The 25,957-nt window shown below is 44.5% G+C and overlaps 4 protein-coding genes across 4 annotated transcripts in view; all 4 read right to left on the reverse strand.

Annotated features, from left to right (window-relative positions):
- Nucleotides 1–2,827, reverse strand: part of LOC133701471 (uncharacterized) — a 4,785-nt gene extending 1,958 nt beyond the window's left edge. The window contains exons 1-2 of the mRNA XM_062125398.1: nt 1,726–2,827; nt 1–1,652 (exon numbers count right to left, since the gene is read on the reverse strand). The exon at nt 1–1,652 is cut by the window's left edge and continues 1,126 nt beyond it. Coding sequence (XP_061981382.1) covers nt 1–1,652; nt 1,726–2,827 — 2,754 coding nt within the window. The remainder of the gene's footprint in view (nt 1,653–1,725) is intronic.
- Nucleotides 2,828–3,935: 1,108 nt separating this feature from the next.
- Nucleotides 3,936–4,937, reverse strand: LOC133701472 (uncharacterized). Its single transcript, XM_062125399.1, has one exon. The coding sequence runs from the start codon at nt 4,935–4,937 to the stop codon at nt 3,936–3,938; it is 1,002 nt and encodes a 333-aa protein (XP_061981383.1).
- A 510-nt stretch (nt 4,938–5,447) lies between these two features.
- Nucleotides 5,448–10,614, reverse strand: LOC133701473 (uncharacterized). Its single transcript, XM_062125400.1, has 2 exons — nt 9,228–10,614; nt 5,448–8,983 (listed from the first exon to the last, which is right to left on the reverse strand). Exons 1-2 carry the CDS (start codon nt 10,612–10,614, stop codon nt 5,448–5,450), a joined length of 4,923 nt encoding a protein of 1,640 aa, XP_061981384.1.
- A 5,155-nt stretch (nt 10,615–15,769) lies between these two features.
- Nucleotides 15,770–20,961, reverse strand: LOC133701474 (uncharacterized). Its single transcript, XM_062125402.1, has 7 exons — nt 20,619–20,961; nt 19,149–20,406; nt 18,956–19,103; nt 18,577–18,856; nt 16,934–18,480; nt 16,702–16,767; nt 15,770–16,237 (listed from the first exon to the last, which is right to left on the reverse strand). Exons 1-7 carry the CDS (start codon nt 20,959–20,961, stop codon nt 15,770–15,772), a joined length of 4,110 nt encoding a protein of 1,369 aa, XP_061981386.1.
- Nucleotides 20,962–25,957: the final 4,996 nt, after the last annotated feature.

Below are 25,957 nucleotides of genomic sequence, written 5' to 3' on the forward strand. Positions count from 1 at the left end.
TGACTGTGATGGCCCTATTACCTCTGCAAGTGCTGCTTTCAACCTAATTGCAATGACTTTGGAGATACATTTATATATAACAGTGCAACAGGAGATTGGCCGAAAGTCATTCATGCATGATGGATTCTCAACTTTAGGTACCAGGGCTATGCGTGTAGCATTTACACATCGAAGCAGACAGTTATGGGTGAAAAAATACCTTACCGCTGCAAGAAAGTCGGTTCCAATAATGCTCCAACAGTGCTTGAAGAAATAAGCATTATAGCCATCAGGCCCAGGGGATTTATTGTCAGGAATGGAGAACAGTGCAGCCTTAATGTCCTCATCCGTGATGGGAAGATTTAAAGACAATCTTGAATCCTCCGAGATGATGTTAGAATATAAATGTTGAATTGGCCCAGGGAGGGGAGGCTGAGGTGCTGATAAGAGAGTCTCATAGTAGGAGGATGCCAGCTTGCCCATATCCTGCTGATCAGTGATGATGGAACCTGTTGAGGTCTGCAGACTATGAATCCAGTTTCTGACTTGGCGGTGCAATAAGGAGTTATGGAAGAACTTTGTATTGCGATCACCTAGCTGCAGCCAATTAATTCTGGACCGCTGTTTGAGTAAGGACTCCTCATCCTTACAAAGTTGCATATAGAGAGTGGCCTGTGCCCTTTCTCTGTCTTTAGCCTCAGTGGACGTCGGGTTGCTATCCAAGTGTAATTGTGCATCCTGCCATGTAACTTTAGCTTGGGCCACTTTACTAGCAATATTGTTTGTATGTTGATGATGAAGATTGCGGAGGGCAGTCTTTAAAATACAAAGCTTGGTTGTAAACTTGTACATAGGATTACCATTAACCTGAGAATTCCATGAAGAGCTAACAAGATCCATAAAGTTTGCCCTGTCAGTCCAAGCATTTAGAAACTTGAATGGAGAATGACGCGGCCTAACTGATGTTGGATTAGTAAAATGGAATAGCATGGCACTGTGATCAGAGATTAGCCTTGGCATGAAAATAGAATGAGCTGTAGGAAAGGTAGAAAACAAACAAGTGTTACCAAATATCCAATCCAATTTTTTCTGAATTGTGTGCTCGCCTTGCTGTCCATTATGCCATGAAAATTTTAGCCCTGTGTAAGGCATTTGGATGAGCTCCGCTTGGCGAATACAATTGCTGAAGTCATTTTGATGATGATACCAGTTGATATCCCCACCTGAACGATCACCAGCATGCAATATTGCATTGAAATCCCTCAGGACAAGCCAAGGAATGCAAGCAGTCAGAGAACTCTCTTGACAGATGTGGTTCCACAGGAGTGTTCGAGCAGCAGGAGTATTTTGGCCATAAATAAATGTGATTCTTAATGGGACAAGTAAGCTCTGGGTTGTGATCTCACATGTTAACCACTGAGAAGAAGCATTGACACAAGTGAGGGAAATTTTGTGGGGGTTCCATCCAACTAGAATACGGCAACTAGTGGAGTAATCTATGTTGGAAGTGTAGTGCCAGTGTGGGAGACCCAATTTGGATGTCACAGCTGATAGGTTTGAGGAGGCTATCTTAGTTTCCAGTAAACCAAAGATTTCTAAATTGTTTTTTGTTGTCCATTCCTGGACAGCTTTTTGTGTTTGGAGATTGTTGAGTCCCCAAATATTCCAGCTACCTATACTAAACATTAACGGGGAGAAGGACTTACAACCATTGGAGGCCCCTTGCCTCCTTGCGTTTCCTGCCACCTTTTTTCTTCCGGACTGTTTTTGGTGAAGGGTTGGGAGATTCATCTTGACTCTCACTGAAGGGGAGAGATGCAGTTTCGGCAGTGGAAGTCTCCATCGCAGAGGATGATTCACTGTGGCTTTGTAAAGAAGCCATCTTACTTTCCAGACAAGTGGTGGTGTCTAGAACAGGTTGGTGCTGAGTGTTAAGGTTTGTGGTAACTACAGCAAGGGGCAGAGTTTCTTCTGAGGTGGGCAAAGGCAAATGAGGGTTATTCTGAGGAGGGATATTTGAAGGGGATAGTGGTGCAACTACTGGTTCTGCATGGGTAGTAGACAGTGATGGTGGTGCAACGACCGCTTCTGTAGGGGCAGAAGGCAAGGGTGGAATAGATGAATCAATTAGGGGAGGAATGGGAGATGGGCTAAGGCTAGAAATAGCTTTTGGTGGTATTGGTGGTATTGGTGTTGGAAGAGCACTGGTGGAAGGCTGCATCTGTGGCTGAACAAAGACAGGGGTGGGTAATGGAATAGTGTCTGTTACAGGCAGTTTACCTTTGTTCAATTGTGGAGGTTGTTGGATGGGACAAGAGTGGCCAAAAATGTGGCATTTTTCGCACCTGGATGGTTTCCATTCATAATCAACCTTAACTGTAATAGGCTCAAATGTTAAAGGGCTTTCAATTTCAAATTCATGGACATACGGGAGCGAAGCATCGACTTCGACACATACTCTGGCATAGTCCAATCTGGTGCAGGTGTAGGTAGATTCATCACAGGAGAGGGGCCTCCCAACCATACTAGCAGCCATGCTCAATCCTGACTTTGACCATAAAGGGAACGGCAAACCATGCAGGCGAACCCAAACAGGTAGTGTGGAGATGTTGTTTTTATCAAACTGAAACCTAGGATGCCATTGTTGCAACACAATGTTTTTCCCACCAAACATCCAAGGTCCCTTCTCAAGAACGGCATGCATCTCTGCTTCAGTTGTAAACCGAAAAATCATGAAACCATTGGAAGTTGTTGAGACATTTTCCAAGCCACATTGTCTCCAAACTCGGGATGCGATGGTATTAACAGCATGGTATGGCATACGAAACCCAGGAAAAAACCCTACCATGCATCTATTCCATTAATCTGCATTGTCCATTAGCATGTCTTCTGAGATTACAAGCCTGTGGCCAAGTGGTTGACGTGAGAGGGGTTCTAGAGTGAACCTTGTACTGGAGTCAGAAACACGGACTTTGTTCGCCCATGAAGTTTGGGAGGCAGGTTGTGATCTGCCACCATGTGCTAGAGATTTCGACATGGATGGGAAGAAAAAAGGGGATATGGTGTGTAAGAAAGGGTAGGGGAAGACGTTGATGTGTTGATGGATGGGTAGGTGGAGGTATGAGCTATGGAGAAAAAAAAATTCAATGAAAAAGTTGAGATACGAAAGAAAAAAAGGGAAATCGTTTGGTAGAGATGCAGAGATGGGTGAGAAGAACAATCTGGAGGGGTGCTAACCGAAGGTTGAGAACGCCGGCGTGAGATTCAGGGATGGGGATTGGTGGTAGTCGCCTGCAGGAGCCGCTCTCTCTTCATTTTTTCCTCCTCCCTTTTTTAAAACCCTAAACCCTAAACCCTAAACCCTAAAACCCTAAACCCTAAACCCTAAACCCTAAAACCCTAAACCCTAAACCCTAAACCCTAAACCCCTAACCCCTAACCCCAAACCCCAAACCCCAAACCCCAAACCCCAAACCCCTAACCCCTAACCCCTAACCCCTAACCCCTAAACCCCTAACCCCTAACCCCTAACCCCTAACCCCTAAACCCTAAACCCTAAACCCTAAACCCGAAACCCGAAACCCGAAACCCCAAACCCCAAACCCGAACCCCAAACCCAAACACCAAACCCTAACCCGAAACCCTAAACCCTAAACCCTAAACCCAAAACCCTAAACTTTTTTTTTTTGGAAATGTTAAGTTGTATTGATCCAAAAAATGTACAAATGTTAGAGAGCCATGCTCTCAGGAATACAGAAGAAAAAGCATAACAAGCAATAAACCGGTCGAGGGATAACAACAGTACCTCGATAGGGCCATGAACAAGCCCAAAAAGCTAGAGGAAAAGCAAAAACAAAGAACCTAAAATCAGACCCAAATACAAATAAAACCATCTCCCCTTCAGACTCATTTACAGCCGAGGGAAGAAAGAAAAAACACGCCTCATTTGACAAACATTAAGGTTGTTGAATGCCCCAGGTGTGACAAACAGAGTCTGGGATGGGGCATTTGTGCTCCATGTTGATGATGTGAGTTCTAATGAGCTCAAGAATGTCCCTGCTGGTTGAGTGGTGAGACTGGAATTGTTGACTGAAAATGCGCATGTTTCTCTCATGGCATAAGAAGTAGACCGTTGTTGAAAGCATAAGACGGGGAATTGTGTGCATGATGTCCTTCCCTTTCCTGTAAGTGTTGGCTGCCCAAATCAAAAGCTGGTTCCAAGGAAGTGATGGCCACTGGACGTTGCCTTTGCTGCAGATTGTTCTCCATACAGTGTTGGAGTAGTGACAGTCAAAAAATAAATGGTTGTGAGATTCTTCATGGGCAGCACATAATATACAGGTTGTATGAGCTAGCATCCTTGCATTGTGTAATCTATCCATGGTGTTGAGACGCTTCTTGGAGGCAAGCCAAAGGATAAATGACTGACGGGGGATGTGGCCTTTGAACCATAAGAGATGATGCACACAATTTTCTGGCCGAGATTCACGTAGGAGTTCCCATGCAGAGTGAACAGTGAATGTACCCGAGTGGTGGCCTTTCCAAATGCAGTGGTCTTCCATAGAGGGGTTTGGGTTGAATGAGATGGAACTCCATAACACCTGCAAGTCTGGGCTAGATGCTGGGAAGTTCCATTGGTCTCCATGCATGATGTCCGAAACTCTTGACGTCCAAGCAAGCCCGGTGGAGAATAGCAGTCTGTGGGGGAGGATGTCTATGATTCTCTTCCCCTCTGGAAGCCAGTAGTCATACCAGAGGGAGGTAGCAGTTCCCTTGCCAATGCATGTCTGAAACCAGCCCCTACACCAATCACGGCTTTGCAGGATTTTCCTCCATGACCATGAAGGATTGGAAGGGATGTTGATCTCCCAAAAGGATCTCCCACGCAGAAGCACTGATTGCACCCATACTGCCCATACCGAGCTTTTGCTTCCCAAGATGTTCCATATTTGTTTCATTACAGCAGCCCCTAAACCCTAAACCCTAAACCCTAATAAACCCTAAACCCTAAACCCTAAACCCTAATAAACCCTAAACCCTAAACCCTAATAAACCCTAAACCCTAAACCCTAAACCCTAATAAACCCTAAACCCTAATAAACCCTAATAAACCCTAAACCCTAAACCCTAAAACCCTAAAACCCTAAAACCCTAAACCCTAAAACCCTAAAACCCTAAACCCTAAACCCTAAACCCTAAACTTGTTTTGGATAAATTTAAGATGTATAGAAAATGGAAAAATATACACAGATTCGAGGGGCATACCCCAAGATAGAAAAAACTATCCAAAAGCAGAAAATGAAAATTTAATAAAAAGGATGCCAGCATGCATCCACGAAAAGAGAAAAAAATTACATGGAGAAAAAAACAAAGCCTGCATGGCTTCTACGTGAACAGGAAAGTAAGCGGGAAAAATTACAAATCACGTAAGAATTCCCTATCTTTTATTGCTGATAATTTCTCGGCCATTAGTATAGGGGCCGCATCATATCAGGTTGCATGTCTTCGGCTTCTTGAAGTCCCCAGATGCTTTTGAGGTTGTTTGGGATTTTTCTTTGATCCTTCTCCATCAAGACTGATCGGATGGTTTCAATGATTTCCCCACTAAGAACCTGCGGAGTCTTGGAAGCTTGGTTGAAAATTCTGTTGTTTCTCTCATACCATACAAAGTAGACAGTTGAGGATAAGATTTGCCTTGCTAGGAGATGTGAGAACACCTTGTTGTCCCTCAAACTTGTTGCAGCCCAAAGAAGTAAACCATGCCAGGACATACTTGGCCAGTTTATGAGACTTTTTTCACTGAGAGTGTTCCACACCATGGCGGAGTAGCTGCATTCGAAGAATAGGTGATCATGCGTTTCATCATGCAATCCACATAATGAACATGTGGCAGACGAGATGACCTGGAAAGAGAGTAGCCTATCCTTTGTATGCAGACGCCCCATTGATGCGATCCAGAGAATAAAAGCATGCCGAGGGATATGATCTGGAAACCAGATGAGGTGGAAGATGGAGTTGATAGGTCTTTTATCTCTTAGTAATTCCCATGCAGAATCGATTGAAAACTTGCCTGATTGAAGTCCCTTCCAGTTGCAAATGTCTGGTTGATGAGGCTGAGGGAAGAACTGGATAGAGTTCCAGATTAGCTGAAGTTCCGGGTGACCAACTGGAAATGACCATCTACCTTCTGAGATTATAAAGGAAACCTTTGCATCACTTATTAAACCAGTTCTGGATAACTGACGGAATGGAAAAATGTCACAAATTCGTTTCCCATTTGGCAACCAGTAATCTAGCCAAAGAAAAGTTTGCAAACCATTTCCTATCTTTGGAGAAAATAGACCTCTGCACCAACTTCTGCTAAGGAGGATCTTCCGCCAAGACCAAGAAGCATTTGATGGGGCATTATAGAACCAGAAACAGCGCCCTCTTAGCAGGACTGAGTGCACCCAAGAAACCCAAACCGATGTTTTTTCTGTAAGCAGTCTCCAGATGTGTTTTAAGATGGCAGCCTTGTTCCAAATTTTGATCTTCTTAATCCCCAAGCCCCCCTCCTTGAGAGGATAGCATAACGAATCCCACGCCACTTTTGCTCCTAAAGATGTAAGAGATGTACCCTTCCAGAGAAAGGCTGCTAAGGTGCTCTCAATTTTCCTTATAATTGAACAGGGAAGCATGAACATACTTGACCAATAAACTTGAATAGAGAACAGTGTGGATTTAATAAGTTGAAGCCGACCAGCATAGGAAAGGGAGGCTGTTGTCCAAAGTTTAATTCTGGTGATGATCCTTTCTAATAATGGCATGCAGTGTTGATGAGTTAACCTGGAGCTAATCAATGGAACGCCAAGATATTTCACTGGGAGAGTCCCTGGCTTGAATCCAAAACAGTTTGTAATTGCAGCCTTAATATCCTGCTTGACCCCCGAAAGAAACACAAGACTTTTAGCATGGTTGATGGTTAAACCAGAGATATTTGAGAATGAGTCCAAAGCATTTCGAACACATTGAACTGAGATCAAGTCTGCACGGCAGAATATCATGAGGTCGTCTGCAAAACACAGATGGGTGATTCTGTTCGGCTTGCACCTCCAGTGAAACTGGAACCCCGGGGCCAGAGAAGCCTCTTTAAGAATACCCCCTAGACCTTCTATGGCGAGAACAAATAAATAAGGAGATAGTGGGTCCCCCTGCCTTATGCCTCTACTGGACTTGAAGAATCCGTAGGACTCACCATTTAGGCCAACAGAGAAATGAGCCGTGGATATACATGTATATATCCAGTTAACCATGCACTCTGGCATGCATATGGCTCTGAGACCCTTCAGGATATACTCCCAGCTAACCATGTCAAAAGCTTTCCTGAGATCCACTTTAAGGGCACATTTGGATGGTCCATTGTCCAGATGATAGTTGTGCATTATTTCTTGGGTGAGAAGAATATTATCTGAAATCTGTCTACCTGGAACAAAAGCAGATTGGGAGTGGTTTATCACGTCCGGGAGAATAGTTTTCAGCCTAGCCGCCAAGACTTTTGAAATGCATTTATAAATGACATTGCAGCAAGAGATAGGCCTAAAATCATCCATGCAGGAGGGGTTTTCAACTTTCAGCACCAATGCAATCCTGGTTGCATTTATACAACGAGGAAGGAAGTTTTTAGCAAAGAAGTACTTGATGGCTTCTGTGAAATCGGTTCCTATAATCTCCCAACTGCGTTTGAAGAAAGTTGATGTGAAACCATCTGGGCCAGGGGCTTTGCTGTCCGAAATGGAGAATAAAGCTTGCTTGATTTCTTCTGCAGAGACTGGCTGTACCAAACCTGCACTCAGACTAGGAGGGATAGTTGATGAATAAAACCTATCAACATTATCTTCAGCTGAAGGTGGGGCTGCGAACATGTTTTGGAAGTGCTTAATTGCTAGCTGCCCAAGGTCCTCCTGTTTATAAACTTTGTTGCCTTCCTCATCAGTTAGCATGTGGATTCTATTTCTGGAGGTCCTTTGAACCAAGGATCGGTGAAAGAACTTAGTGTTTCTGTCCCCTAGATGAAGCCATTGGATTCGAGATCTCTGCTTATAAAATGCCTCCTCATCTTTGCAAAGCTGATTGTAGTTTCTAGCTAGGGTCCTTTCTGCAGCCAATAACTCTGTGGAGCCAGGGGAACCATCTAATTCTGATTGGGCAGACTGCCATTGAGCTTTAATCATTGCTACCCTGCTGGAGATATGACTAGATTCCCTTTTGTGCATTGACCTTAATGAGTGCTTAACAATCTGGAGTTTAGAGGTAAGCCTATACATAGGGTTACCTGTTATCTGAGTTTGCCAAGCATTCCTGACAAGGTCCAGAAACTCACTTCTATCTGCCCAGAAATTTAAGAACTTGAAGGGAGATGGGGGACGTTGCTCAGGAGTGCTAAATTCCAGGATCATTGAACTGTGATCTGAATAATCCCTTGGAAGGAAAATTGAGTGAGCTGTTGGCCAAGTGGAGAGAAAATATTGGTTACTGAATATCCAATCCAGTTTCTTCATGATGGCATTGACTCCTTGCTGACCATTGTGCCACGTAAAATTCATTCCTGTGTAAGGTATCTGAACTAACTCCGAATCTTGGATGCAGTTACCAAACGCATCTTGGTGACCATACCAGCAAGTATCACCCCCTATCCTATTACTGGACTTGAGGATAGCATTGAAGTCTCCCAAAATGATCCAGGGGGAGGAGGAAAACAGAGGTGCTTGATGTTTCATATAAGTCCACAGCAATTCTCGTCCAGCAGGAGTATTAAGACCATATACAAAAGTAACCCTGAAAGCAGTATTTGTGGCAAGTGTGGTTACATCACATGTCACCGATTGATCTGAGCTGTGTAGACAAGAAATGCGAAAAATAGCAGGGTCCCAACCCACCATCACCCGACAGCTAGGGGAGGAATTAACATTTGAAAGGAAATTCCAAGCAGGAAGCTGTAACTTTGTGACAACAGCCTCCATGTTTACTGATACAACATTTGTTTCCAGCAGGCCAATGATACCCAGCCTATGATGAATTTTCCAATCTCATATAATTTTTTGTTTTTGAGGGCTGTTAAGACCCCATATATTCCAACAACCTACTTTATACATAAATAAATGAAATAAAGAAACAGAGCATAGTTATATAATAGTAAAAGGCCCTAAGGCCTTTCGCTGCTTCTTCCTCTCTTTTTTTCTTAGATTTTGGTGAGGATGGGAGAGTGATACCTTGATGGAGAGATGAAATATCGAGGAGGGTGCCAGTGGCAGAGGTGGAGGACTCACTGCCACTTTCTATAGATGCCATTTTGCTCTCCACACAATTAGCAAATCCAGTGATGAGGTGTTGACTTTCCTCTACAGAAAGAGGATCACATGCGAAGTCTTGGTCTGAACCACCATCCACCTCCTCAGGTATAAACTCTAGTACAGGTCCTTGGCGTAGAGTTGTGCTAACTTGCGGCTGAGTTTGCTTATGGGAAGGTATAGTACTTCTACTACTTTGTAATGATAGTAGAGGGGGCTGCATAACTTGTGCTTCTGGCAAACCTTGATGCAAGCTGGATTCCGTAGCTCTTGAGGGTGCAACTCCTTCTGGCTCTGTGATAGGTGTAGGTAGAGAAATGATCGGCTTTTCATGTGGAATGGTTGAAGGCTGTGGTTGCACCGCCAGTGATTGAGATACATCTTGAGTACTTGTTGAAGGATCGGTAGGAGAAATGGCTTTATGCTGGGCAGCTGGTTGCAAGTGAGTAGGCATCGCTGAAGATGCTTTGTCTTTGACTGCTGCAATGGGAGCAATGGCTTTGTGTGGGGCCGCTGGTTGCATTTGAGCAGGCACAACTGAATCTTTGCCTTTGTCCGATGCAGTGGGTGGTAGTTTGGAGCAAGAATGACCGAATACCTTACATTTGTCGCAGCTTGGAGGCTTCCATTCATACTCCACAGTAACAGTAATTGGTGCAGTAGAGAGGGGACTCTCAATCTCAAAACTATGGATGAAAGGCAAAGCAGCGTCAACTTCAACACACAGTCTGGCATACTCTAGGCGAGTACAACTGTAGGTAAGTTCATCACAGGATAGTGGCCGGCCAACCATGCTTGCTGCCAAACTAAGTCCCTGTTTGGACCATAAAGGGAAGGGCAACCCATGAAGTCTAACCCATACTAGAAGGGTGGCAATCTTGTTTTTATCGAACTGAAACCGTGGGTGCCATTGTTGGAGGATGATATTTTTACCTCCAAACATCCATGGCCCCTTCTCAAGAACAGCTTGCATCTTTTCTTCAGTGGTGAAACGGAATATCATAAATCCATTAGCAGTTGTCATAACATTCTCTAGTCCATATTGACGCCACGCCCTGGAGGCAATTGAATTAACAACATGGAATGGCATTCGGAATCCTGGGAAGAAGCCTATCATGCAACGGTTCCATTGGTCAGAATTTTCCAAAAGGATTTCTTCTGTGACTTTGAGGCTGTGACCGATTGGTTTTCGGGGAAGGGGCTCTAAGGTGAATCTAGTACTAGAGTCAGAGACTCTAACTCTGTCAGCCCATGAGTTTTGAGTGGCAGCCGGTTGAGGTTTGTGAACATGAGGCTTAGATTTCAGCATGATTTGATGTGGGAAGTAAGGTGTTTTATGGATCTGAGTAATGAAAGGAGGCAAGTTTAAGTATTGTTGGAGGGTAGTGGGGATGGTGTATATTTGTTTTCAAGCACGAGGATAAGAATCTGTTCGGTCAAAATATAGCAGAGATGTTGGGGAAGAAGGTGGTGGGTATGCAAAAGAAGATGGTAATCAATGGTGGTCGGTACAGGGTCTGCAAGGTTTCTTCCTCCAAGTCGCCAATGGCAGCTGCGCTCTCTCTATTTTTTTTTTCCTCAAACCCTCCCCGAACCCCGAACCCCGAACCCCAAACCCCGAACCCGAAACCCCAAACCCCAAACCCTAAATCCCCAACCACCAAACCCCAAACCCCAAACCCCAAACCCTAAACCTTAAACTTTTTTTTGGAAAAGTTAAGATATATAAAAGAGGAAAAATTATGTACAAAAATTTCTAGGGGCATACCCAAAAAAACAAAGCCAAAGAAAACTAAAAGCAAAGGAAATAAAGAAAACAAAACGCTGTCGTCTTGCTAGGAACATAACAATTACAATAAAAATTTGCATGATTTTTCACGTGAACAGCAACCGGGTGCTTCCACGTGAACAGTAACCGGGGCCTATGATTTTGTATCAACAGCCATGACAGCCTTCATTTTCAGTTGCCGATGCAGAAGCCAAAACCAGCTGGGGATGAAAACAGACCGAGGATACCCAAGCCATGAGGGGACCATGCTCATCCAATAATCAAGTTTCAGGGAGGCTCCATATGTATTTGAAGTGGGAGGGGATCTTGTTTTGATCCTTTTCCAGCAGGCAAGTTCGAATAAGCTGAAAAATTTCATCTCCAAGGCTCTGCACTGACTTATGGACATGGTGAAATATTCTGTTGTTGCGCTCATACCAGATGAAATACACAGTAGTAGAGAGGATTGACTTGGCCAGGTTGTGGGTAAAAGTTTTGGTGCTCTTGAGGGTTGCAGCAGCCCACTGCAGAAGGTTTGGCCAGTTTAATGGAGGCCAAAATATTCTGGTTTTCTTGGCAATTTCACGCCAAACCGAAGATGTGTAGGGGCACTGGAAGAAGAGGTGCTCATGTATCTCTACCTGTACACCACAAAGGATGCATGTGGCTGCATGGATTACCCCAAAATTTAAGAGCCTGTCCATTGTGTGAAGACGTTCCATTGATGCAATCCACAGGATAAAGGCATGGCGAGGGATGTGCCCCGGGAACCAAATGAGGTGATGGAGAGTGTTTGTAGGCTGTGAATCCCTTATCAGTTCCCATGCTGAGTTAATGCTAAACTTGCTGGAGCGGTGGCCTTTCCATATATAATGGTCTGATAGGTGAACCTGCGGGAGGAAGGTAATCAAGTTCCAGAATGGCAGGAGATCAACGTGCCCCTCTGGGAATGCCCAAATGCCTCCTGATATGATTTCAGCCACTTTTACATTCCAAGGCAGATGAGTAGATGATAGTAATCGGAAATGGAGGAGATCGCATAGTCTTCTGCCACTTGGAAGCCAGTAGTCCAGCCAAAGAAATGTGTGATGACCATTACCAATGAAAGGGACAAAGTAACCTTTACTCCAAGTTCTGCTAAGAAGCAGCTTCCGCCAGGACCAAGTGGAGGAAGAGGGAGCAGTATAGAACCAGAAGCAGCGACCACGAAGAAGAGTAGAATGAATCCAGGACACCCAAACTGAAGAACTTTCCGTTAGGATCCTCCAAACCAGCTTGAGTATAGCTGCCTTATTCCAGTCTTTGATTCTTTTTATCCCTAATCCTCCTTCAGACTTTGGGTAGCAGAGAGAAGCCCATGCAACTTTAGCACCTGTAGGGGTGAGGGACGTGCCCTTCCAAAGGAAGGCAGCAAAGATGCCTTCAATTCGTCTGATTATGAAAGTAGGCAGGATGAAGAGACTTGACCAGTAGACTTGAATGTAGAAAAGAGTGGATTTGATAAGTTGGAGCCGGCCTGTATATGTTAGTGAAGTAGAGGTCCACAAGCGGATCCTTGAGACAATTCTTTCAACTAATGGAGTGTAGTGTTGATGAGAAAGTCTTGAGCTGATGAGGGGAACTCCCAGGTATTTGACCGGCAAGACTCCTTGTTGGAATTGGAGGCAATTTGTGATGGCCAACCCGATGCTATCCTCTACACCCGAGAGGAAAACAGAACTTTTCCTGCGATTTATGATCAGACCTGATATGCTAGCAAAAAAGTCCAAAGCTCCTCTGATTAATTCCACAGAGGCTAAGTCAGCATGGCAGAAGACCATAAGGTCATCAGCAAATGCTAGGTGAGTGATGGAATTCTGTTTGCATCTCCAGTGGAATTTGAAACTTGGATTCTAAACAGCCAGCCGAAGCATACCACCTAGACCTTTCATGGCTATCACAAAAAGATAGGGAGAAAGGGGGTCACCTTGCCTGAGGCCTCTGCTAGATGGGAAGAAACCATGAAGAGAACCATTAATTCCCACTGAGAAGAAAGCCGAAGAGATGCAGGCTCTTATCCATATGATCATGCGTTCTGGAAGTCCAATACATTACAGACCTTTAATGATGAATTGCCAGCTTATTGTATCAAAGGCCTTTTTTAGATCAATATTTAGAGCACATCTGGCCGGGCCCTTGTTTAGGTGATGGTTATGCAGCAGTTCCTGAGTGAGAAGGATATTATCTGATATCTGCCTGCCGGGAATAAATGCAGATTGGGAAGGGCTAATGACATCAGGAAGAATAATCTTGAGCCTAGATACCAAAATTTTTGAGATGCACTTGTACAGGACGTTGCAGCAGGAGATTGGTCTAAAGTCATCCATGCAAGCAGGGTTTTCTATCTTAGGCACCAAGGAAATTCTTGTGGCATTGATGCACCGGGGCATAATGGAATGCTCAAAGAAGAATTGAACTGCCCTCATAAAGTCGGCCCCTATAATACTCCAGCTTTTTTTGTAGAACAAGGATGTGAAGCCATCAGGGCCAGGCGCTTTATCATCAGGAATAGAGAAAAGGGCTGCTTTGATCTCTTTATTTGTGACTGGCTGCTCAAGTCCTGATTGCTGTGCAGGAGATATTGAAGAAGAGTACAGCCGTGAGATATCCTCATCGGGTTGAGGAGGGGCTGTTAAGAGATTTTGATAATACCGAACAGCCAAATGTCCCAAATCATTTTGGTCATGGATAATGTGTCCTACTTCATCTGCTGGAGCATGGATCCTGTTTCTTGATTGTCGATGGAGCAGAGATCGGTGAAAAAATTTTGTATTTCTATCCCCCAAGTGCAGCCATTGAATTCTGGAGCGTTGTCTGTAGAAAGCTTCTTCGTCCTTGCTGAGCCGGGCAAAGAGTTTGGCTTTATCCCTTTCTGAAGTAATGAGATCAGGTATGGTGGGGGATGAATCCAACATGACCTGAGCTGCGGTCTATGCTGCCTTAGCATTAGCCACCCTCGTAGAGATATGATTTGAATTGTGTCTATGCGGATTCTTTAGGGCATGCTTGAGGGCTTGCAGCTTAGATGTAAAACTGTATATGGGGTTACCAGAAGAAGGTGTATGCCAAATTGTTCTAACAATATCCAGGAAATCCTCCCTATCAGCCCAGAAGTTCAGAAACTTAAAGGAAGAAGCAGGTGGTCGCTGCAAGTGAGGCTGGAACTCTAGTATCATGGCGCTGTGGTCGGAGTGATCTCTAGGGAGGACCTTGTAATGAGCTAATGGCCATTTGAGGAGTAAGGAGTGGTTGGCAAAGATCCAGTCAAGTTTCTTCATGATAGAATTACCCCCCAACTGTCCATTGTGCCAGGTGAATTTTAGACCGCCGAAATCATTATGATGCCCATACCAGTTCGGATCACCCCCTGCTCTGTCTGAGGACTTGAGGATTGCATTGAAATCTCCTAATAATAACTATGGGGTGGAAGAGAGTAGGGGAGCTTGCTGAGTGATATAGTTCCATAAGGAGCTTCTACCAGCGGGGGTGTTTAGCCCATATACAAAGGTAATTTGGAAAGTTTTCTTTGTAGTAAGGGAAACACATTACAAGTCACCCACTGGTCAGAAAGCTAGAGGCAAGAGAGATGAAACATAGAGGGATCCCATCCCACAAGGATTCTACAGGTGGGGGATGTGTTGGAGTTCGATAGGAACTTCCAAGCTGGGAGATTGAGGCTTGTGGTAACAGTATTCAAGTTAGCAGGAGCAATTTTGGTCTCTAGCAAGCCAATGATGCCCAACATAGAATTAAGGGTCCAATTCCTAATAGCAAATTGTTTTGGGGAGCTGTTGAGCCCCCAAGTGTTCCAACATCCTATTTTATTCATAATAAAATAAAAAGAAAATAATAGAAACAAGGAATAATGCTATAGGCTAGAGGCCACTGGCCTTACGCGACTTCTTCCCCTTCTTTTTCTTAACTTGAAGAGAAGAGGTTGTACCTTGAGGGAAAGAGGCATCCAGTGAAGATTTTGTGGTATCTGTCAATGGATTGCTGTTGCTAGTAAGGGATGCCATTCTATTTTCCATGCAATTAGAAAATCCAATAAGCAGATGTTGACAGTCTTCCACGTGTTGAGGATCATGTGTGGACTCTTGGTTTGATCCACAATCATCATTCCATACTGTTGCTAATATAGGGTTGGCATAAGGAATTATGTGCAACAATGAGGCTTCCTCTGAAGGTTGAGCAATGTCACCGTTTCTTGTTGAAGCTGGGGAGGCCAGGTGTTGCACCATAACCTTAGAAACAGGGATGTTGAGTGCATGTTCATTACTTACCGGGGGGAGAGTATCGGTAACCACTTGAGGGGCCATAAAAGTATTCTCATGAGGGGTGTTGACAGCTGCTGGAGGGATTGGCATGCTTGTAGTAGGCTCATAAATTTCCTTTCCTTTTGTCGTAGGAGCCAAGGATGGCACAGAAGGACATACATGACCAAATAGACAGCACTTTCCACACCTTGAAGGCTTCCATTCATACTCCACCTGTATCAGAATAGGTTCCACAGAGAGGGGTGTTTCAATTTCAAACTGGTGGATGAGTGGAAGGGCTGCATCAATCTCTATACACACTCTTGCATAGTCCAAGCGAGTGCAGTTGTAAGTTTGTTCATCACAAGATAAGGGGCGGCCTGCCATACTGGCTATGAGGCTTAGACCGGCCTTAGACCAGAGTGGAAATGGTAGACCATGTAATCGTATCCAAACTGGTAGTTTGGATATCTTGTTCTTATCAAAGACAAAATGGGGGTGCCATTGCTGCAAGATGATTGCTTTTCCCCAAACATCCAAGGACCCTTCTCCAAAACGTCATGCATGGCTGCTTCAGTGTTAAATATGAAAATCATGAAACCACCCGCTGTAGTCATAACGTTCTCTAACCCATGATTCTTCCAGGCTCTAGTAGCAATCATATTGACAGTGTGGTAATTCATTTTGAATCTAGGGCAGAAACCGACCATGCACCTTGTCCATTTTTCTGAAGAATCTGTTAGAAGCTCTTCAGGTATACTGAGTCGGGTTCCACAAGATTGCCTGGGGATAGGGTCCAAAGAGAACCTTGTGGTGGTGTCCGTTACTCTGACTCTCTCAGCCCAGGACCCTGAGGAGGGGTTATGAGCCTGCTTTTGTAGATTAGGGTTATGTGACATATGAGGTGGTTTTTTGGTTGGGGGGGCTTTGGGATGTGATTGAGGGGTTGTGTTTTTGGCAGGGGGGTGGCTGGTGGTGACCATGGTTCACTTCAGGGAAGCAAATCTTGAAGATGGGATGAAACAGCGTGGGAAGAAGGGGGGTGGCTGATAGAAGAAAAAATTCACTAGGAAGAACTGACAGACGGTGGGGTTTTGCAAAGATCTGAGACGGTTAGTTTGTAGGGGGGTTGAGGTGCATAACATGTCTGAAGATGGAAGAGATCCAATGGTGGCCGGAGAAAGTATTGCTCCGGCAGCCCACTCTCTCACTAGTCGCCACTTCCAGACCTTCTCTCTCTTTTTTCCCTCCCTCTCTAAACCCTAAACCCTAAACTTTTTTTTTGGAAAATTTAAGATGTATATTAATAAATAAGAATGTGCTACAGAATTACGAGGGGCAATCCCCAAGAAACTTTAGCTAAAAACATAACAGTAGCTATAACAGTAGCTATTTGCAGCTGCAGAACAAAGAAAAAAAAGAAAAAAATTTGCATGGCTGCTGCGATAACAGTAGCTATATAAGTAGGGTACTCCCGAAAGTTAAAACCATGCACAGCAGTCACGTGAACAGTAGCATGTGGTCTTTCTTTTCCGAAATCCTGCATTCTTTCATGAATTAACCACCTCTTGTTCGTCGTGCAGGTTCCATATTGCAAGCGTCTGCACTGGGATAATACCTATATGGTCCATGTTTGCTATTTGTGTTCTAACCTGTTGGTATATCGCCTCAGCCGTCACCTGGTATGTTTGAGCAGTATTTGTGAAAACACGTTTAGTCCTTTCATGCCATAGGAAGTAAACAGTTGTGGACAGAAGAAGGCTAGCTATTATGTGATCAAAGTCAGTCTTCTTCTTGTAGTATGATGCTGCCCATTGAAGAAAGTGCTCCCATGGTAGACATGGCCAATATATATGAACTCTGTTACACACAGCCCCCCATACCGAACTGGTATAAGTGCAGGCAAAGAAGAGATGGTCATGATTTTCTTCTTGTAGGTTACACAGGACACAAGTGGGATCTGTTACTACTCCATGTAATCTGTCCATGGTACGTAGCCGGCCAAGACTTGCTAACCACAAAATAAAGGACTGACGAGGAACATGTCCTTTAAACCAAAGAAGGTGATGCATGAAGTTTGCTGGTCCGTGATCCCGAAGCATATCCCATGCAGAGTGAATTGAAAAGTCACCAGAATGATGGCCTGTCCATACACATTGATCTTCTCGTGTTGGATGAGGATGGAAGGAGATGGCAGCCCATATTGATTGAAGCTCCGGTATGTTTGTTGGGAATACCCAGTGGCTGCCCTGTATAATGTCCGAAACTCTTGCATTCCAAGCTAGGCCAGTAGAAGTAAGCCTCCGTAATGAAATTACATCAATGATTCTTTTCCCTTCCGGTAGCCAGTAGTCATACCAAAGTGAAGTTGAGAGACCATTGCCTATGCAAGATAAAAACCAGCCTCTGCATTGTTCCCTAGCTTGTAGGATCTTTCGCCAGGACCATGAAGGATTGGAAGGGATGTTGATGTGCCACAACGATCGATTGCGAAGAAGAATAGTGTTGACCCAAACTGTCCAGACCGATTCCTTGTCAACCAGTAGATGCCATATATGTTTCATAGTAGCCGCTGCATTCCATGTTTTGAGACTTTTGATGCCTAGACCGCCTTCTCGTAAAGGAAAACAAATAGAGTGCCAAGCAACCTTAGCTCCAGTATGAGTTAGAGAGGTGCCTCTCCACAAGAATGCTGAGAAGATACCTTCTATTTTCCTGATAGTCATACGTGGGAGGATGAACAAAGAAGACCAGTACACTTGGATGGAAAACAGAACAGCCTTAATGAGCTGAAGCCGGCCAGCATAGGTGAGAGAAGTGGATGTCCATAGCTTGATTCTAGAAAAGATGCGTTCAACCAGTGGAACGCAGTCTGCATGTGTGAGCCTTGTTGATATGAGTGGAACACCAAGATACCTTACAGGAAGAGTGTCCGGCTGGATTCCAAGCTGGTTGCATATACTGGTTTTGAGTTCCCCATCAACGCCAGACAAGTATAAAGAGCTTTTTGCATGGTTGATGTTGAGGCCTGAGAGATTGGAAAAGTTGTCCATACAATGTTTTATGATGCCCACCGACTCCGTATCGGCATGGCAGTAAAGCATGAGATCGTCTGCAAAACAAAGGTGAGTAATACGATTTGGTGCACAACACCAGTGGTATTTGAAATTGGAGTGTTGAGTGTGTTGGCTAATGATACCCCCCAGACCTTCCATTGCCAGGACAAATAGATAAGGGGATAGAGGATCTCCTTGGCGAATACCCCTAGTTGCAGAGAAGAAGCCATGGAGTGCACCATTAAGATTGACAGTATAATGTGCCGTGGAGATGCAAATATGGATCCAGTTTATCATATGGTGGGGAATACCAATAGCCTCTAATCCTGCTAATATAAAGTCCCACCTCACCGTATCAAATGCTTTCTGTAGGTCAACTTTGATGGCACATCGTGGCGGGCCACTTTGTAGATGAGAATTATGCATGAGTTCCTGAGTGAGTTATATGGCATTAGAGATATGTCTGCCTGGTAAGAATGTCGATTGAGAGGCCCCAATTACATCTACTAATGCTGTCTTTAACCTGCGTACAAGAACCTTGGAAATGCATTTGTACAAAACATTGCAACAAGAGATTGGCCGATAGTCAGGCATGCATGATGGATTCTCTACTTTAGGGACTAGTGCAATGCGGGTGGCATTAACACAGCGAGGCATAGAACTGGTGGTGAAGAAATACCTGACCGCAGCAATAAACTCAGCCCCAATAATGCTCTAACAATGCTTGAAGAAGAATGCATTGTAACCATCAGGACCTGGTGATTTGTTGTCAGGAATGGAGAATAACGCAGATTTGATTTCATCATCAGTAATAGGAAGGAACAATGATGAATGTGACTCGTCTGAAATTCGATTGGTGAAGGCATGCATGGCATCTCCATGGATAGGTGGTTGGGGGGCTGTTAAGAGGTTCTCATAATAAGTAGATGCAAGCTTTCCCATCCCCTGAGGATCAGTGAATACATGACCGGCATCATCCTGCAAACTGTGGACTCGATTTCGAACTTGACGGTGCAGCAAAGAATTGTGAAAAAACTTTGTGTTTTTGTCTCCAAGCTGAAGCCAGTGAACTTTGGATCGCTGCTTAAGAATAGACTCTTCATCTTTACATAATTGCATGAAACGTTTTGCAGAGGATCTTTCACTAATGTTAGCTGCAGCGGACGTTGGATTACAATCCAAGAAAGCTTGAGCATCAAACCATGCAATTTTGGCCTGGGCAACCCGACTGCTGATGTGGGTGGTATGTTGGCGATGAAACTGTCTAAGTTCTTTCTTTAAGAGTCGTAGCTTAGTTGTGAGCTGGTACATGGGATTACCAGTGACTAGTGTGGACCATAAATTGCTAACAACAGAAGAGAAGTCTTCTCTTTCTGTCCAAGCATTCAAGAACTTGAATGGTGAATGTCGTTGTTGATGAGTATCAGGGGAATGTAGGCTCAAGAGCATGGCACTGTGATCAGAAATGTGCGTAGGCATGAAGATAGCGTGAGCTGCAGGAAAACTAGAAAACAAGTTAGAGTTACCAAAAATCCAATCCAATTTTTTCTGGATTGTATGTGCACCATGCTGGCCATTGTGCCATGAATATTTTATCCCTGTATAAGGAACCTGAAGAAGCTCTGCCTGATTAATGCAGTTTGGAAAATCATCCAAATGAGAGTACCAGTTGGTATCCCCACCTGTCCGATCACTGGCATGCATGATGGCATTAAAGTCACTAATAACTATCCATGGGGTGCATGTGTTTTGGGAGCTTTCCTGAGAGAGGTAGGTCCAAAGCGTTCGGCGTTCAGCTGGGGTGTTATGGTCGTAGACAAAAGTGAGTCGAATGGTGGAAGGAGAGGAAGGAGTAGTGATTTCACAAGTGAGCCATTGGGAAGAGGAGGTGAGATGGGTGAGGGAGAGTTTATGAAGATTCCAGCCGACAAAGATACGGCAACTGGTAGAACCGTAGAAGAGGTAATGTTGGTGGTGTATTGCTAAGGAGGAATGGCAAGGTGAGGTGCAAGTGTATCAAGATTAGAGATTGTGATCTTAGTTTCGAATAAACCAAAAAGATCTAAACTGTTTTTTGATGTCCATTCCTGAACAATTTTTTGTTTGTGGAAACTATTAAGTCCCCACACATTCCAGCTACCGAGATTAAACATTATTGGAAAGAGATGGTACTTACAACCACAGCATTAGAGGCCTTTGACCTCTTTACGCTTCCTTCCTCCTTTCTTCTTCCTGACAGTTTTCGGAGAAGGAGTAGGGGAATCATCATGGCTTTCACTAGGAGGGACCGATGTTGTGGAAGTTTCAGCTGAGACTTCAATTGCCGAAGAGGCATCACTTTGGCTCTGTAATGATGCCATTTTGCTTTCCATACATGTTGTGGTATCCAAAGGTTGGAAGAGAAGAGTATTTAGTGCAATAGGGTCAGGATTGCTCTGTAATATTGGAGAACAATCCGGGTTGGGCTGTGCTGTGGATGTAGGGTCATTAGGTATGGTTGGTGGCTGAGTAGTAGGCTGAGAGTGTGGTTGTTCCATGGGGTGAATGGTGGAATCAGTAGGTGAAGGTGCATTGGGCACATTGGGACCGGAATGTAAAGGATGCAGAGAAGGAAGAGATGCAGGAGCAATTATGGATTGAGGGGAGGTGGCCGTAGTTGTTGAGGGTAAAGTATTAATGATGGGAAGAAGTGGGGTAGTACCAGAGGTGCTGGCCTATTATAGAATATATTTATATAGGAAATATTGTATATAGGAAATATTGTAGACATACTCTTGTGTGGTAACCTCCACCATTACTATTGTATATTGCCCTACCTATATATATAGAAAGGGTTGGCTGACCATCAGGTTAAGCCTCTCAATTATTCTCAACTTGGTATCAGAGCCTTCTGCCGTCAGAACTCTTTTCTTCCTTCCTTCCTTTGCAGCGGGCCCTCTCTTTACTTTCTCTACATGGATTCTACTGCTGCCGCCGGCTTCTCCCTCTCCACAGGTGGTGCAGCACAGCCGGCCAACCCTCCCCAAGCTGCTGCCGCTGGTGCCCTTTCTTCTCCACAGCAGCCTCCACTTGCAGAGCTTGTCTCTGATTCTTCCTCCCAAGTCTCTGCCGTTCCTTTACCTCTCATGGGAACTCACACTACAACTATTGTTCCTTTAGCGAACACTCACCAAGTTGTTTCGCTAAAGCTTACGAACACAAATTATCTCTATTGGAGAATGCAGATGAAGCCATATCTCCTTGGTCAAGGTGTTTTTCACTTTGTTGACGGTTCCGTGCCGTGTCCTCCATCTCATATTTTTGACAGTTCTGCTAGTTCTTCCTCCATTATCAGCCCTTCTTTTCTTCGTTGGAAGCAACAGGATCAACTTATTTTGAGTGCTTTGCTCTCCTCTCTCTCCGTGGATGTGTTGCATCTCGTGGTAGATTGTTCTACTTCGCATTGTGTTTGGCGCACTCTTGAGAAAGCGCTTGCCTCTCCGTCTAATTCTCGCATCATGCAACTCCATGGCTCCTTTCAAGACCTTCGGCAAGGTGACTCCTCGGTTAGTCTATATATGCAGCAAGCCAAATCGTTATTTGATGAATTGGCTGCTGCTGGTCGTCCCATGTCTCTTGAAGATTTCAATCTTTATGTGTTTCGTGGCCTTCGTGGCGAGTTCAAAGACTTGGTAACGAGTCTCATAACCAAGGCAGAACCGCTATCCTATGCTGATCTTCACAGCCACCTTCTTACCCATGAATTTCTGCACAAGAACTCTTTCCATTCCATGGCTGCCGCTCCTTCTCTGCTGTCTTCTTCTTCTCTGCCGCAGCAGCCACCTCTGCTGCCAACACCACAGTTTTCTGCACACCATGCTATGTCTCATCACAGCTCTAACTTCAGCCGCAACAGGGGTCGCTCTAGAGGTAATTGGCGTCCCCACAGCAACCGTTCCACTCCCCAGAACAGGGGCCAATCTGCTGCAGATTGGCGACCAAACCACTGGCAGCAAACCAGGCGAAATTCCAGTGTTGGGCAGTGGTCTGGACAGCAGCATGTACGCTGCCAATTGTGCTCTGGTTTTGGGCACACAGCTCCCCATTGTTCCCAGTTTCGTAGCAGCTCTCCGCAACCCTCTGCTCATCTTGCGGTTGGGAATATCTCTGCTGCGACTTGGTTCCCCGACACCGGCGCAAATCAACACGTCACACCTGATCTTGGAACTCTGACCGATTCTGCACCCTATCTTGGTAATGATTATTTGCATGTTGGTGACGGTAAGGGCCTTGACATATCCCATATTGGACATACTAAATTACATTCCCCAAAACACATGTTTACATTATCTAATGTTCTCCATGTGTCTCACATTACCAAACCGTTGTTATCTGTTCAAAAATTCTGTCGTGATAATCATGTTTATTTTGAATTTCACGCTTCTATGTTTTTTGTGAAGGATCTCGTCACCAAGGAAGTTCTCCTTTCTGGTCAGAGTCATGATGGCCTTTATGTCCTCTCCGAGTCTTCTGCCACGTCAGTTCCTCAAGCTTTTTGGTCTCCTTGCATCTCCGCGACTGCCGACCTGTGGCATCGTCGTTTGGGTCATCCAACCCCTCGCATTTTCAATTTGTTAGTCTCTGGAAATAAAATCGTATGTACTTCTAGACGTTCTCTTACTCAGTGTCAAGCTTGTCCTTTAGGAAAGTCGTCCCGTTTGTCATTACGACCTACGGGTCACAAAACTTCTGCCCCGCTTGAATTAATTTTTAGTGATGTTTGGGGTCCTGCCCCTATGTTTTCTTCTGATGGCTTCCGCTATTTTGTTATTTTTGTTGATGCGCATACCAAACATATATGGTATTATCCGCTTGTTGCGAAATCTGATGTTTTTTCCACTTTTCAAAGTTTTCAAACACTTGTTGAGCGTCAGTTTTCTCTTAAAATTAAATCTGTTCAAACTGATTGGGGCGGTGAATATCGTAAATTAAATAAATTTTTTCAGACCATTGGTATTCATCATCGGTTAATTTGTCCTCATACTCATGAACAAAATGGCACTGTTGAACGTCGTCATCGACATATCGTCGAAACTGGCCTAACCCTTTTAGGCCAGTGTAGTGCCCCATTGCGATTTTGGAACTATGCTTTTGAATCATCAGTCTACCTTATTAATCGCATGCCTACTCTTGTTCTCCAAAATACATCTCCATTTGAGTGTCTGTTTCGACGCACTCCTGATTATAACTTCCTACGTACTTTTGGGTGTCTTTGTTTTCCTTTTTTGCGTCCATATCATGCTCATAAATTAGATTTCCGGTCTTCCCCTTGTGTGTTTTTAGGTTATAGCTCATCTCATCTTGGTTATCGTTGTCTTGACTTAGAGTCTGATCGTATTTATGTCTCCCGTCATGTTCGTTTTCATGAAAATGTCTTTCCTTTTGCGAAGTCTGAACAGGTAACATCCTCACCGGTACCTCCCACCCCACCTACCTATCTTCCATCCTTGCACCCTCCTCCATCTTTTCAGCCTACTACTTACCAAACCAGCCCCAACCACAACCCAATTCTGCCCTCTGCCGCACCCCACCAGCCTACCACTTTACCCATTGATTCTGCCACCCCTTCATCACCATCCCCCACTACCATACTGTCACCATATGCTTGTCTTTCCAATGATAATTATGCAGGTACAGGTTCTCCATCACCGGATGTGCATGTTCTCAGGTCTGCTGTAACAGAGCAGCCCGGTTCTGCATCAGCTCTTCCCAGTTCTGCAGCAGCCTCACCAGTGTCTACAGTGCCGACCAGTCCCTTCACTGCTTCTCCAGCTGGTCTGCAGCTCTGTGTAGACCTCTCCTCATATCCTCTTCAGCCTCTTCCAGGTACAGGCCCCACTTCTCCATGCCCAGCTGCTCGTCAACATCCCATGGTTCTTCGTCCAAGGCAGCCCAAGACAGCACTGTCCACAGCCACTGCTGCAACCTCTGATGTCTCCTTCAGCCGGGTAGTTTCTCCCCCCTCTCATGAGCCACTTGTTTTTAATGATGCTAACAAATATGAGGCGTGGCATAGTGCTATGCGTGAGGAAATTCAGGCCTTACATGCAAACCGAACTTGGACCTTAGTGTCGTTTCATCCCTCTATGAATGTTGTTGGTAGTCGGTGGGTATACAAGATTAAACGCAGATCTGATGGCAGCATCGAGAGGTATAAGGCGCGTCTGGTTGCTAGAGGTTTCACTCAGCAAGAAGGTATTGATTACTCTGAAACCTTTAGTCCAGTCATCAAACAGGCGACCGTCAGATTAGTCTTCTCCATTGCAGTTTCGTGTGGTTGGAAAATTCATCAGCTTGACATCCATAATGCCTTCCTCCATGGTGTTCTTGATGAGGAGGTCTACATGAAACAACCTCCAGGTTTTGTTGATACTGCTCTCCCCTCTCATGTGTGCCGATTGCATAAATCTCTGTATGGTTTAAAACAGGCTCCACGGGCTTGGTACACTCGTCTGAATGATTTCTTGTTATCTATTGGTTTTCGTGCCTCTAAGGTGGATACTTCATTATTTATCTTCTCTGTTGGTGCTGATATTTGCTATCTTCTAGTCTATGTTGATGATATTCTGCTTACGGGTAGTAACTCTCTTCTGCTCCAACGCCTCATTCAGCTACTGAGCTCAGAATTTAAGCTTCGCGACTTGGGTTCTGTTCATTACTTTTTGGGTATTGAGGTTCAGTCTACTAGTATGGGTCTTATGCTTCGCCAGCATAAATATATACTTGACATCCTCACTCGGGCTGGTATGTTATCTTGCAAACCAGTTGATACCCCTATCTCTACATCCAAAGCTACCATTCTGCCCGATCCATTGTTTTCTGATGCTACCCGCTTTCGTCAAATTGTGGGTGCTCTTCAGTATCTCACTTTTACGCGCCCAGATATTTGCTTTGCTGTTAACAGAGTCTGTCAGTTTATGCATGCTCCTACAGATTCTCATTGGGCTGCCGTGAAACGCATCTAGCGTTATCTTCGGGGTACGGCATCACATGGCTTACATATCACTCGCATTTCTTCTTTTGTCTTACATGGTTTTACAGATGCAGATTGGGCAGGCAGTGTTGAGGACAGAAAATCTACGGGTGGTTACCTTGTGTTTTTTGGTCAAACGCCGATTTCGTGGAAATCTGGTAAGTAACGCACAGTTGCTCGCTCTTCTACTGAGGCTGAGTACAAAGCCTTAGCTGATGGCACTGTTGAGGTTATCTGGCTTCAGTATTTATTAACAGATCTCCAGATTCCATCCACTTCTGCTCCTATTATCTGGTGTGACAACCTTGGTGCCACTTATTTGTCTGTGAATCCTGTTTTTCATGCTCGCACTAAACATGTTGAGGTCGATTATCATTTTGTCCGAGATAGAGTTGCAAAGAAGGAAATTCAGATTCGTTTTATTTCCTCCAAGGATCAACTTGCCGATGTCTTCACTAAGCCACTTCCTACTTCTTCGTTTACTGCTTTTCATTTCAAGCTTCGGGTTGATCCTCCACCCT

This window comes from Populus nigra, chromosome 8 (assembly GCF_951802175.1).
Source record: "Populus nigra chromosome 8, ddPopNigr1.1, whole genome shotgun sequence".
Classification (NCBI taxonomy): Eukaryota; Viridiplantae; Streptophyta; class Magnoliopsida; order Malpighiales; family Salicaceae; genus Populus; species Populus nigra.